We start from the raw sequence: 14,046 nt of genomic DNA on the forward strand, positions 1-14,046 counted from the left end.
AGTAATATTCAATTGTTCTTGATTTCCTGGTTGTTTTCTTGATTCCTCTCAATACTATTCTTTTTTGTCTTGTTCCTAGATATCTTTTTTGACTTGTGTCTCAGGGACAAACTGTGGGAAGTCTATTCTTCTCGATTGTCTCTGAAATACTATATTTTTGTTTGGTTTTTCCAGGTACCTGGATCTTGTTTTCTCAAGATATGTGTGGGGTGTTTATTCTTATGGTGTCATATTGTTTTGTCCTTTACTGCTGCTGGAACACTGGAATTTCCCCACTGTGGGATCAATAAAGTTCTACCTACCTACCCATCAGCAACCACTGAAATGTAAGCCCATATCATAGGGATTTTCAGTATGCATGTGTTTGTGTGGATTTCCTATATAGTACCATAGGCTTCTTCAATGAGGCTGCAGTAAGGGTTCACTCCAGTGCCACTGTTCTCCTGCTTGGCCTCTTGCTCGCCCAGCCTCAAGATGTTCTCCAGCCCATTGAGAGCTACTTGAACAATCTTGGAGTCCATCACTGTCAGCAGATCACACAGGGGCTTAATACAGCCCAAGTTCACCAGATATCTACATGCAAACACAAACACACAAAACAGATGTTTGAAGACTGTAGGGATGTCACAAAGTATTTTCTGATTTTCCAGGTGTTTCATTTCAAAGTTATAACCTTGATTTTGTTCTTAATGTGGATTTGATTATACTAACACAGCTTTAGTTAGGTACTAATTTGGATTGAAATAGGTTTTCATATTTTTATCTCATTTATACTTGTAATTTTTACCATCATAGTACCTCTTTGTGCAGAACACTGCCCAAATTTTTTTTTAACAATAAACCAAGTTATTATAAGCTGATAACTTATGTACTGTAAGACGGACCTGATCTGTTCTGGTGTTCCACCGGAAGTGGCATTGGTGATGGCCCAGGCCGCCTCTTTCCTGGTCCTGAACTCCGCCTTCTGTAGAATGTCGATGAGGACTGGAAAGATGTTTGCATCAATTACGGTCTGTGAAGCAAAAAAAAGACAAAATAAGAGGCATGCTTCCTAAAGCAATTTCAATATTGATCAAGTTTCACAGCAACAAAACCTGGAAGGGCACGTAACAGATGGGCCAAAATCAGCTTCAAATCATAATCAATGTGATCTTTATTACAGATTAAAGTAATCTGTTTATTACAAATTTGGAATATAGCAGAATAAAAAAAAAAAATTACTCAGGACTCATGTTCTTTAATCCAGTATATTTTTCATATACAGTGGGTACGGAAAGTATTCAGACCCCCTTAAATTTTTCACTCTTTGTTATATTGCAGCCATATGCTAAAATCATTTAAGTTCATTTTTTTCCTCATTAATGTACACACAGCACCCCATATTGACAGAAAAACACAGAATTTTTGACATTTTTGCAGATTTATTAAAAAAGAAAAACTGAAATATCACATGGTCATAAGTATTCAGACCCTTTGCTGTGACACTCATATATTTAACTTAGGTGCTGTCCATTTCTTCTGATCATCCCTGAGATGGTTCTACACCTTCATTTGAGTCCAGCTGTGTTTGATTATACTGATTGGACGTGATTAGGAAAGCCACACACCTGTCTATATAAGACCCTACAGCTCACAGTGCATGTCAGAGCAAATGAGAATCATGAGGTCAAAGGAACTGCCTGAAGAGCTCAGAGACAGAATTGTGGCAAGGCACAGATCTGGCCAAGGTTACAAAAAAATTTCTGCTGCACTTAAGGTTCCTAAGAGCACAGTGGCCTCCATAATCCTTAAATGGAAGACGTTTGGGACGACCAGAACCCTTCCTAGAGCTGGCCGTCTGGCCAAACTGAGCTATCGGGGGAGAAGAGCCTTGGTGAGAGAGGTACAGAAGAACCCAAAGATGACTGTGGCTGAGCTCCAGAGATGCAGTCGGGAGATGGGAGAAAGTTGTAGAAAGTCAACCATCACTGCAGCCCTCCACCAGTTGGGGCTTTATGGCAGAGTGGCCCGACGGGAGCCTCTCCTCAGTGCAAGACACATGAAAGCCCGCATGGAGTTTGCTAAAAAACACCTGAAGGACTCCAAGATGGTGAGAAATAAGATTCTCTGGTCTGATGAGACCAAGATAGAACTTTTTGGCCTTAATTCTAAGCGGTATGTGTGGAGAAAACCAGGCACTGCTCATCACCTGTCCAATACAGTCCCGACAGTGAAGCATGGTGGTGGCAGCATACTGCTATGGGGGTGTTTTTCAGCTGCAGGGACAGGATGACTGGTTGCACTCGAGGGAAGGATGAATGCGGCCAAGTACTGGGATATCCTGGACGAAAACCTTCTCCAGAGTGCTCAGGACCTCAGACTGGGCTGAAGGTTCACCTTCCAACAAGACAATGACTCTAAGCACACAGCTAAAATAACGAAGGAGTGGCTTTACAACAACTCCGTGTCTGTTCTTGAATGGGCCAGCCAGAGCCCTGACTTAAACCCCATTGAGCATCTCTGGAGAGACCTGAAAATGGCTGTCCACCCACGTTTACCATCCAACCTGACAGAACTGGAGAGGATCTGCAAGGAGGAATGGCAGAGGATCCCCAAATGCAGGTGTGAAAAACTTGTTGCATCATTCCCAAAAAGACTCATGGCTGTATTAGCTCAAAAGGGTGCTTCTACTAAATACTGAGCAAAGGGTCTGAATACTTATGACCATGTGATATTTCAGTTTTTCTTTTTTAATAAATCTGCAATAATGTCAAAAATTCTGTGTTTTTCTGTCAATATGGGGTGCTGTGTGTACATTAATGAGGAAAAAAAATGAACTTAAATGATTTTAGCATATGGCTGCAATATAACAAAGAGTGAAAAATTTAAGGGGGTCTGAATACTTTCCGTACCCACTGTATATTTCAAGTACAATCACATACATAAATATACCTGTTAACTTGTATAAAAAATTGCCGCAATCTGTTTCTCAGCTAATCATAACTGAAACAAACAATTTTTACAAGTGTTACTAGAGTTTACTGATATAAACATCAAATAGTAGTTTAAATATTGATTTTTTTTAACTGCTAGCCATGGTTATAAAAGGTTTCAATTATATTTGGATTAGTGTCCCATTAAAACATTTAAAGGCAACATTCCTACTACACAGCCACCACATGCATCATATTAGATGACTAGAGATAAGATGAAACTACTGATACACAAGGGGAAAAACTGGTTTTTGCAACACGCTGAAGTAGTGTGGTTCCAAAAAAAAAAAAATTATATATGAATGCAAATAATCACAACTGTAATGTAAAATGAAGCTACAGAAACAGCAGACATCAAAGGATGACAGCAGCTGTGGTTTGGGTTAAAGACACTATCACAAAACAGAGAACCCAAGTCTAACTTTATGCTGTTGTGATTAGGGAGGCTAAATGGGGTACCAAATGTATGAATAATGCATCACTGGCAGCGTACTACAGTAATATCCAAAAACTATTTTCTAGATATGAAAACACCAAAGTGTGTGTGTGTGTGTGTGCACGTGCGAGACCTGTATCTGTGCTCTGTTTCCTGCTGTGATGTTGGAGATGGTCCAGCATGCCTCTTTGCGAATCGACTCTTTAGCGCTGCTGAGAAGGTGTAGCAGACAGGGCAGGGCTGAGCAGTTTAACACCACCTACATAAGGCAATGCAGAGGGTAAAGACCTTACAAGCTGTTTATGTAGAAGTCCACTTTGACAGGTTTAATGAAGTTTAATATACCCTCACCTGCGTTTGAATGTCATCTCCAGTGACAATGTTTCCTACTGCTCTCAAGGCAGGGGAAGCCACCTTATAGTCAGTGTGCCTGCAAAATGGGGGATAACAGATCATTTTTGTATTTACAGGCCATATTTAGTGTGCCGAAAATAACAAAAGTGTAACTGAACTTACATGAGTAATTCTACAAGGCGCCTGCAGACGCCAGAGTCGATGACAGCTTGGATCTTGTCATTGGGGCCGTCTGAGAGGTAGGACAGGGCCCAGCAGGCGTCTGCCAACAAGTCTGGGTCGCTGCTAAATAAAAGCCTGGACAGAACTGGCAGACAGGGTGACACCTAGACATCACAGACATTATGCATATTGGCGATCAGAAACAACATGAATTCAACACCACCTATGTATCACACAGACACATCAAGTCAATATTTTTCAGCAGGCTTGGCGCAATCTTTGGCAAACCCACAATTCAATTCTGATTCTTGGTGTTACAATTCGAGACACACGCACACACACACACAGTGTCAGGTGCCTCACTCCGTCTCCTCCCTGACAGCTCTGGTAAGAAAAAACAAACCTGGAAATACGTAAAAACCAAACGTGTGACCTGAGAACACTGCTTTCAATGGATTTCGTACGCACACCGAGGTTTGTGGAAACGAGGCGTTGCATTCACCGATTCTTCACTCAGGCTTCTCCAAGTTACTGCAAGTTTGTGATATTTTATATTTTCTCATGGAACCACTGCGTTTGTCCCTTGTCTGCACTTTCATTACATTAGACAAATGTGTCAGTATTCAGCGTTGTTATAATAGTTTAACATAATACATTTGATCACTAAGTAATCAAAGAGCAAATGTGTTTTAATGAAGTTTGAGTAAATGTGAGATGATTTCCCATTAAGTTATTTGGCTGTTATTAATGCTAATGTGAGCATGGCACCACCTAAGAGGAAACTCAGCCAAAAATGTTTAAGTTTTTCTCCAAAAATGAAAATGAGGAAGAGAGGAGAGGCAATGAAGTGGTAGAAGGGGGAGTGGTGAGAGAGGCAGAATGGGGGGCGATTATGTGCATTTTATCTTTTTATTTATTTTTCTTATATTATTTGTTCTAACTTCTTCCATTGTCAAGTAACTGGCAGCCTTGACAGTTATTTATGTGCAATACTTGCATCTTAGCAATAATCTCCTTGTTTTACATAAAAATTACCAACCAAAAGTCAGGTGTTGCATGACATAACCAAAGATTCTAGGGCTTGCGTTCAAGAGAAACTATCATCCTCTTTCCGCCGTGGCTGAAAAATCTTCTGGAGGAAACACTGCGCAATCTACGCCACTTGAATATCAGTTGAAGAAGAGCTCTACAGGAAGCATGTTCTGGAACAAACTAGCCGGCTAGCTAGCCAAGCCATATGTCTGTACAAGGTTGTATAGATGTTTATAGAGATGGAGGTGCTTTCACACCCCCTGGCAACCCAGCATGTCCATCCATCATCTGTACCGCTTATTCCTGAATAGGCTGGGGCCTATCCCAGCTGATATTGGGCAAGAGGCAGGGTGCACCCCTGACAGGTTGCCAGTTCAATAATAAGCATATAATTGAATTTATATATTTATGACAAGTTTACCAAAAACATTGTGGGCATCATAAACAGATGTTAAAGGCAGACGTATTGCACTGAAATGCATACAATTGTACAGATGTACCTAATAAAGTGACTGGTGAGTGTAAAATCTGTGTATGCCCCAACACCTCCATTTCCTACTTTTCCAGCTGTGCATTGTGGGCAGCACGCAGCAAGTTACAAAGATTGGGAGGTGTGTGACCAGCTGAAAAGACACCAATGCGCACTACACACCAGCTGTTGTGAAATCATTTTTGGTGTGTGCCACTGGGCACACGGGCGAGAATGGAGACTATAAAATAGGTGTAGGAGTGTTGCTTATGAGACTGTAGGTTTATTCAAATGTACAGAATTTGGATTTATGTAGTTTTAAAAAAAAAAAAGTCAAATAGTGTGGCTGTGACATGGGAGAAACCAACACTTACTGTTACACTACTGTCCCTGTGCTGCAATATTTGCAGCGTAAACATTGTCGAGCAGCTTATCTGAACTGAGAGTCGATAAATATGTCATGTCATCTACTATGGCTTAGAAATGACAACTATCAAACTTCAGCTGCAGACCCAGGTTTTGCATTAACAGCAGTGACTATGAGTTAACTACTAAAGGCATTTTCCTGCTACTTCATCCACATAGTTATTAACCATTGTGTGTGCTTTAACAGTCACAACTGTCCATAGCATTAAAAAGTATCCTCAAAAAGTGTTCTCAAATTAGATCACTACTGTTGTACCTTTTCAAAAGCAGGCGGAGGGTTTTTTCCTCTACAGAGATTAGATAGAGCCCAGACTGCATTCCTAGTCATGGTCAATCTAGTGGATTTGGTCAGAAGCCTGAAATGACAGAACAAAACACATCATATCAGAAATATGTTAAAAGGTAGAAATTAAGATGGGAACTCAAATAAGTCATGTCTCTAAACAGGCAAAAAAAAAACAAAAAAAAAAAAAATAATGGTGGAAGGATGTTGCAGTTCAGCACATAGTCCCTGCACACTGCGCTGTCTCCTGCAATATTACCCAAGGCCCACACAGCCTAAAGAAAAAAGGTTTTTAAGTCTCTATTAACTTATCAGCAATGGACATGATTATAGAACAATGCAAGACAAAACCGACAGACAATAGTCACAATGGAGGCAACATGTTAAACCAAGCAAAATGGAACTGTGCGTTACCTGTTCTTGGACATCCTCAAAGTCTGAGTTAAGAAGTTCTATGAAGATTGGCACTGCTCCTGCCTCAATCACTGTCTTTGTCTGCGTGGATGTGCCTGATGCTATGTTGGTCAGTGCCCAAGCTGCTTCAAACTGCACGTCACAGAAAAAAATAAGCTGCATTTTAAACTGTTTTAACCACAGAGCTTCAACACATTTTCATTCAAAGAAAGGAAATCTGAGGATCTTTATTGGAGCATTGAACCACCTCAACAAAACATTTACATTTCAGATGATTTTATTTTGTGTAGAGCAACCTGGTTAATGTAGACCAATAGGTCTACACTGCCCTGATTTCCATACCATCAGATACGGTGTATGGGGGCCTGCATCAACAAAAAGTCTGCTGTATATGGGTGCATGGAACACATCTGACATCGTTTGAAAACATCAGACTACCTTCACATATATTACTTTCAGACCTTAGATGGAAGCCCTTTGCTCAGAAGACATTCTAACTCTGCAGCTGAGTGTTTTACAATCTGACCTGTAGTGTGCAGCTGACACTTTTCTTGAGGAACTCCACAAACCTCTCCACTACTCCAGGCGTGTTTATAACCTCATCAATTGGTGGGTTGGGCTCTGAAATGAACACAGGTAAAACCAGATGTAAATGTTTTTTTTTTTGCCTGTTGAGACTTCATGACTGTTAATACTGTTATGCAGACTCACTACAAGAACACTGTATGTACCTTTGGAAAGTAGTTTTCTGAACTTTTGTGTTGTAATGAGCTGAAGCTCTGGATCCTCTGAGAAAAGCATCTCAACCATGTCCCTGGTGATGACTCCTTCCTGCAACAGTACAAGCACAAGCATTAAAAACCATTCTCAACTAATGAGCTGGAAGAAGAGGGTCGAAAACTATAAGGAACAAAACTGAAATGCAATTTAAAATAAATCTTTAGTGTGTCTGCGAGGCCGTCTTGGTAAGCGGTACTAGAACAACAGATACTCACTGTTACTTGAGAGCTAAGATAGGAGTCCACCAGTGGACTCTCAAACATGGCTTCCTCTTCACTGAGAACATCCACATTCCTCCTCTTGAAAAGCTGTAATTATAAAATGGACAGATCCATAAAGCACAGTCAAGCTGCACTATTTTCATTTCACACAAACTCCATAGTGATATAATCTCAGACAGGGAGATAAAGGATCGGATGACTGAGATGGACAGGTTTAGTGTGATACCTGTTGTTCCCGTTTCTGTTTCCTGAGTTGGATGCCCTCCTCCTCTCTCCTGCGCCTCATCTCTTCTGGGTTCAGCGCTTTATTCTTGTAGCGGTTCATCCTGTAATTATCCTTTGCCGGACTGGCTGACGGCTCTGATGGGTCATACATAGGTAAACATGAAGAACAAGACAAGCAGAAAGTTGTGCAACACTTGCTTCATCCAAGTTAGACTTAATGAGTGCACCATGTGTAAGAATAAAGTATGCAAGCATGTGAGAGGCAAAGGTTGCTTTCTCTCACATCTCTAAAAATAGGTCATGACGGTGATAAACCATGTACACGGGTCTGTCTCTCCTCCTCCCCTTTCGGCTTGTGCCGTCAGGGGTCTCCTCGGTGAATCATCTGTTTCCACACTGACAATTCGCATGGTTCGAAATTTGTTACGTTTCTAAGCCAGGTGCCCTTCCTGACACAACCCTCTAAATTATCCAGGCTTGGGACCAGCACAGAAGTCACTGGCATGAAACCCCTGCAGCTAGAGGTTCCCCAACCAGGAATCAAACCCGGGCCGCAGCGGCGAGAGCGCTGAATCCTAGCCACCAGGGAGTACACAGGTCTATCTCTCTCTATATAAAAGCCCTTGTATAAACAAGTTCATAGAAACTGGACAACACAGGCTAAAAATACATACATAGCTAAGATATTCATCAGCCAGTCAGCTGGTGGGCAGAACAAATGTATTTATTCAGTAGAGTTAAATTGCAGAGTTAGCATAAATTGCCCACACAGGACAAAGTGCCTTCAGCATTCTCAGCATTTGTGCAGTAGTCATGCCACCAGATCAGGGCAGTGGGCAGATCCCTGAGTCACTGAGCAACAGGGCAGAGAGAAAGAGAGGTGGGGACAACATTGAAATCTGCCACCAGTGAAGAATGGTGCCAACCTTCTGTGCCAAGAGCATCTATGGTAACAGCAGGGGTTTGCGAGGTTAAATAAGTGGTACAAATTAAGATCATGTTATGGTTTGAGGGCATTAGCATAACCAGCCTCATGTAAAGCTTATTTATGTGTAACCTGGCCAAATGGTAAAGCCATTGAGCAATAGCAGCACCCGTGCACAGGTTGTGGCTTGATGCTCTTGTTTCTGCACTGTGTTAGCAAGATTAGGTGCTGTATGTGAAGTGGATTGACTGTTTGAACTGGACGGCACAAAAATAGCCCTGCTGAGCACACCTACAATGGCATTTCAGAGAAATCCTGCCAACCTAACTTTGTGCTATCTGGCCACACCGATAGATTTGGTTTTGTTTGATGTAAACTTGGATTAGCTGTTACCAGGACGTCACTATCCCACAACAATGTTTATGGGGCGGAAAACTTTCCTGTGTGTTGTCAGAAATCTCAAGAGCAGATCAACTAAAATCTCTTCAAACGAGTCCTGGACTACATGATGCCCAGTTCCGTTTTCATTCCTATTTTTACACACCATACACATAAACCTAACATAATCCTGAGTGGGGAATAATCTGGAAAACTGGGACACCCCGGGAGTCACTTGTACAAACTGGCTAGCCTGACAAGACACGTTAGCTGATGTTAGCAAGCAGTCAAAATGATTTCTTTCTGCATGGGATTTACCACCTTACGGACTTCCACTTTTTTGGCAAACAATTCAAAGTGATACGTTTGTGATACAATTATACTGACCTCAATACCTAACCTTAACTCCGTGGGTTTGTACAAGTTAACAACAACAATGTGAAGGCTAACATAATAGCTAGCCACTGCGCGGAAACAATTCTGCGCCAGATAAATATAATTTTTAATTGAACACATACCGTTTTCTGAGTCGGTGAAAAGTCTCTTATAATGTTACAATCAACATACACACCAATAAGAACAGATCTCCACTGAAAAGCACTAGTTAGTGTTGGAGTATCAACTGCATGTCAACAGGATAGGCTGTAACGTAACCTTGCGTAAAGACAGCTTGCTAGCTTTACCGCTATCAAGGCCTGGGCCGTAAAAAACAAGAGGGTGGAAGTGGCTGACGAATCCCACACCGCATCTGCCGATAACCAAGCCAATATCTAGTTACACGCAATTTAACGTTACGATACCGCCAAACTCAAGCTATAAGGTAATCTTAAATTTAACCTATAACATTACATGTGTTTCCCCACCCTACTATGGATAAACAGCAACGTTATAGCAAGATGCTAACATAGCCGTTGCCCAAGTTTCCCTAAGTTGGATAAGAAATAACACTGGCTATTTTGTCGGACTGGAATTAGTCTTATTAGTACAGATTGTTTGACACCTGATAATACGAGAGAAATTATTACACGACTAACTAGACGGTTTGGTGACTGTTTAATATGCCAGTAAAATAGCAACTCATCCCGCGCAACGTTAGCTAACTAGCTAAACAACAGTGATAGGATGAGGATTTCATAATCATTATGTCCCACGACACTACGGAATCTTTGAGTACCTCAAGGTGTATCTGTACTCCCGAGTTTACGAACAGCTTACCCATTGTATCCTATGTGGTTTGAGCGTATCAAGTCGTGAAGATAGCAATTAATTTCAAATCCTTTCCCTCTTATAGCCTTCCAGAATTTGCTCTTGTAAGCAATATGTCTGCCGGAGACGGAAACGCCAAGATTTAACACAGAGTTCCTGCCGCTAGAGGACGCCCCGACCCCACAAACACTCACATATATCCACGTCCAGTAGTGGTAGTAAAATGTATATGTCCCATACAAAGCCATCTATGTATATTAATGGTCATTTTATTAATTCATTTATTTTATTTTCTAATAGATGTCGTACATTGGTAAATAAATAAATAAAAAAGCTAAGCCGAAAAAATTGTTCTTTCATTCATTATTAGAGTACTATAGCAATTATTAGGCAAAAATGCACAGGATTTTTGTTGTTGTTGTTGTTGCAGTGTTGTTTTAATGTCTCCATACTCACTCATTTTGTATACCTTTTGTCATGGTTCAGATACCTCACTTGTCTTGAATCTGCATATCTCCCTCTGGCTTTGAAAGGCTATGTGTGTGAACAGTCATGGATTTGTTCTTTTTTTTTTTAATTGAATGTGACACAGTAATACGAGTGAGGTGAATCCATGGCCAATGTAGTGGTAGCAGGTAGTGGTAAATTACTGCACTGTATTGTAGTGCAACATTGTCCTCTGACAGGAGCCCTCAAGGGGGGCTAGGAGATGCACCAGAAAAACCTTTAGGGGGCAATGTTGTACAAATAAAATGGAAATCATGGGTTATCCACTGGTGTCAGGGTGTCTAATTCCCCAGTAAGAAAGGGTGTGGGAGGTCAAGTCAATTGTAGCACGACCAGTACAGATTCCCATGATTGTTAGATTCTTAGCAAACAAGAGCTAATATTGTTCATAGATCCACGAGCCTTGACTCAGAGTAGCCACAGGCTTTAGACTGAGCTTCACTCAGCTGAACAATAAAAGCTGAGCGTTCACAACCTTCAGCAGGTGCAGAGATGAATCAAAAGACTCTCCTTGGTGGACAGCAGGTCTTCACTGGTTTCACATAACACAAACACACAGGACTAATTTGTGCTACAGAGGCAGCATTCAGATGCTCTCAGATCAAGTCCACTGGGGCTCATCCTGTCTGATTTCACAGGGCCTCCTTTGTCAGTTTTTTTTTTTTTTACCTTTCTCATTTCTAGGCCTGCTGAAGCACATCATACAGCAGCCTACATTTTGCAGAGAAGCAAAGGCTATCCATTAGTCAATGTCATAAAGCGAAGACTGCCTCTGTAATGGAATCATAAGCACAAAGCAAGGCGTGTAGGGTCTTGAACCTAAGTACACAGGGAATGGTCACTTCTGCTGTAGCTTCCCACTCACCATCATCTTCTAAAGTAATAAACACTACAAAAAATAGCTTAGTTTTTTCATCCAAATTTAATATTGCTTTACATGTTAAAAAGAGAAAAATGATCTCATTAGCTGCCACTGCCTGTCTAGGCTGAGTCAGTGATGCTGAGAAACCTGCATTTTCAACAATGCTGCACAATGAGAGAAACAACCAGATGTCAATTAAGTCAATATTTTGTCTAGAATTTGGGACAGTTAAAAGAGCCTTCTCAGCACATCTGCACATTCATTATGTACTTTTTAGAGAGATGGTATTTTATCCAGCAAAGAGCTTTTAAAGGCATATGTGTGCCCTGTTTTGTATCATGTTCCTGTCTAAGATAAAACATCGTACAGGACTTAGACTACTACCACATGAAAAAAATCTTTTGCACATTTAGACAAAAATAATATGTACTACATAAAAGGGCTAATTATATCAATTAGAGTGTTTGCAGAGTACAAGCTCAATTATGAAGCGTCAAAAGCAGTTAAGTTTTGATTGTGCTTATTTGATTGCACAAATGTACCTGATTTAAATAATGCCTTAATTCAAATACACCCAATATGATAATAAGGCTAGTTTGCTGAAATGTGAGAGTGAGCCTATGGGAGTGAGAACATCTGCAAGGCTCTGTGCTGAAGGCTTTGTGTGAGAGTAATAAAGAGCGAGAGAGATAACACCATAGGAAGGGTAGTGTGCGGAGAGACCAGTGTGTCAGTGCACATGGGGCGTGAATGGAAAAGAGGAGATATGTCTTCATAATATAGGGTTGGAAATCCATTCAGCACTGTCCATTCCTTACATTTTTATCTGACAACTGGGGCCCTCTCTCTCTGTCTCTGTTTCAGGTTCTGACATCTACCAGGTGGCAGGGCCGATAAGTACAATGCTGACTAGGTAATTTTAGAATATTTTTGTGGATCATTCAATCATTGCTTGTGTGTGAGAGGGAAGTTTGTGAGGACCATTTGAATACTAATGTAAGATATTTACTTACATTGAGCAAATACAATAAGAGTAGAGATCACACTTTACATCTATTTCTCTAAATAGGGTGCCCTGGTGTGATAAGCATTCTTACATTACAGTCCAATCAGACTTCTTGGGTATCATATAATGGTTTTCTAAAGGAGTCTATGCTTCAAAGTGCATATCAGATTATCAGAGATACTGTATCTATTGAAGTCATAATCTGCATGTGACATTTTCCAAAATGGGCAATTTGACAAGTATGGCTACTTAACACAGCAACTGGCCAGGTGTGACAAGGTTTGAACTTCACTACAAATGTCCAAAAGTGTATGAATATCTCTGTTTGCCCCACCACCATTTTGTCTCAATGGCAGACTTTTTGTCACGCCTTTGAGTGTGACTATTTAAAATAGGTATAAATACTTTTGCCTTGTTCCTTTGGACTGAACTTTGTACAGCCTTGCTTGTTTGAAGCACACTGAACCATTAACTGTACCCAAGAGCTGCAGAGTAACCAGATAACCTACCCAGAGAAAACCCACACATGGACATAGAGAACATACAAACTCCACACAGAAATAAGAGGTAAGAACCCAGAGCCTTGCTGTAAGGCAGCAGTGCTAACCACTGCACCAATGCTAAATTACCTGTTGAGGTGAATGTGTGTGTGAATGGTTGTCTGTTTCTATGTGTCAGCCTTGTGATAGATTAGCAACCTATCCAGTACCCTGCCTATCACCCAGTGTCAGTTGGGACTGACTCCCCCTGCGACCCTGTACAGGATAAGCAGTACAGATAATGAATTGATGGATTTAGCTTTTATGTAACACTTTGCCTTGCAAATCAGTCTTGACCACAAAGCCTGGCCAATACCTGACCCTCTTAACAAAGTCTATATCAGCACCAGTGTATTGGATAGGTGCATCCATTATGACCGCAACCAATACTTCTTGAGGTCCCAAAATTACTATCTACACCTTCCCCCTGATGCATCCCAGTCTTTGTGCCATGTTTGGCTAATGGTTCATCAACTGAGACAAATTACCCTGTGAAATGGCACAGCAATGTCACAGCATGGGCTGAGATGGCAGGATGTGATGCATCAGTCTGATGCCAAACAGTGAGAGAAAGCCAGACACAGCAAGAGGGCTGAGATAGTCTTGCATTAGAAAAAAAGGGATGCCAGCAGAGTATAGATGAGGCAAAGATATCAGTATAGCACAATTACTGTACACACACTAACTGATGAACATGTGGTTTGGGAGAACTTCCTCTGAACTCTCTAAACCTTTACAAGCCAGTTTTAGCCCAATCAAACCAGCTCAATCAGGCCTATTAACTCAAAGTGCTTATACAGTAGTTACCAGTGATATGACTCATACTGGTACTGGAAGATGCTTGCATCT

At 41.1% G+C, this 14,046-nt stretch overlaps 1 protein-coding gene across 1 annotated transcript in view; it reads right to left on the minus strand.

Moving 5' to 3' along the window:
• kpna6 (karyopherin alpha 6 (importin alpha 7)) overlaps nucleotides 1-10,459 on the minus strand; it is an 11,833-nt gene extending 1,374 nt beyond the window's left edge. Inside the window, exons 1-13 of the mRNA XM_020618113.1 lie at nucleotides 10,293-10,459; nucleotides 7,776-7,909; nucleotides 7,544-7,636; nucleotides 7,280-7,379; nucleotides 7,075-7,169; nucleotides 6,549-6,680; nucleotides 6,321-6,409; nucleotides 6,108-6,207; nucleotides 3,925-4,088; nucleotides 3,760-3,838; nucleotides 3,542-3,667; nucleotides 885-1,012; nucleotides 389-573 (exon numbers count right to left, since the gene is read on the minus strand). Of these exons, the coding sequence (XP_020473769.1) occupies nucleotides 389-573; nucleotides 885-1,012; nucleotides 3,542-3,667; nucleotides 3,760-3,838; nucleotides 3,925-4,088; nucleotides 6,108-6,207; nucleotides 6,321-6,409; nucleotides 6,549-6,680; nucleotides 7,075-7,169; nucleotides 7,280-7,379; nucleotides 7,544-7,636; nucleotides 7,776-7,909; nucleotides 10,293-10,296 (1,429 nt within the window). The 5' untranslated portion in view covers nucleotides 10,297-10,459. The remainder of the gene's footprint in view (nucleotides 1-388; nucleotides 574-884; nucleotides 1,013-3,541; nucleotides 3,668-3,759; nucleotides 3,839-3,924; nucleotides 4,089-6,107; nucleotides 6,208-6,320; nucleotides 6,410-6,548; nucleotides 6,681-7,074; nucleotides 7,170-7,279; nucleotides 7,380-7,543; nucleotides 7,637-7,775; nucleotides 7,910-10,292) is intronic.
• Between the last annotated feature and the right edge of the window lie 3,587 nt (nucleotides 10,460-14,046).

The sequence above is a fragment of the Monopterus albus genome, unplaced genomic scaffold (assembly GCF_001952655.1).
Source record: "Monopterus albus unplaced genomic scaffold, M_albus_1.0 scaffold200.1, whole genome shotgun sequence".
Lineage (NCBI taxonomy): Eukaryota > Metazoa > Chordata > Actinopteri > Synbranchiformes > Synbranchidae > Monopterus > Monopterus albus.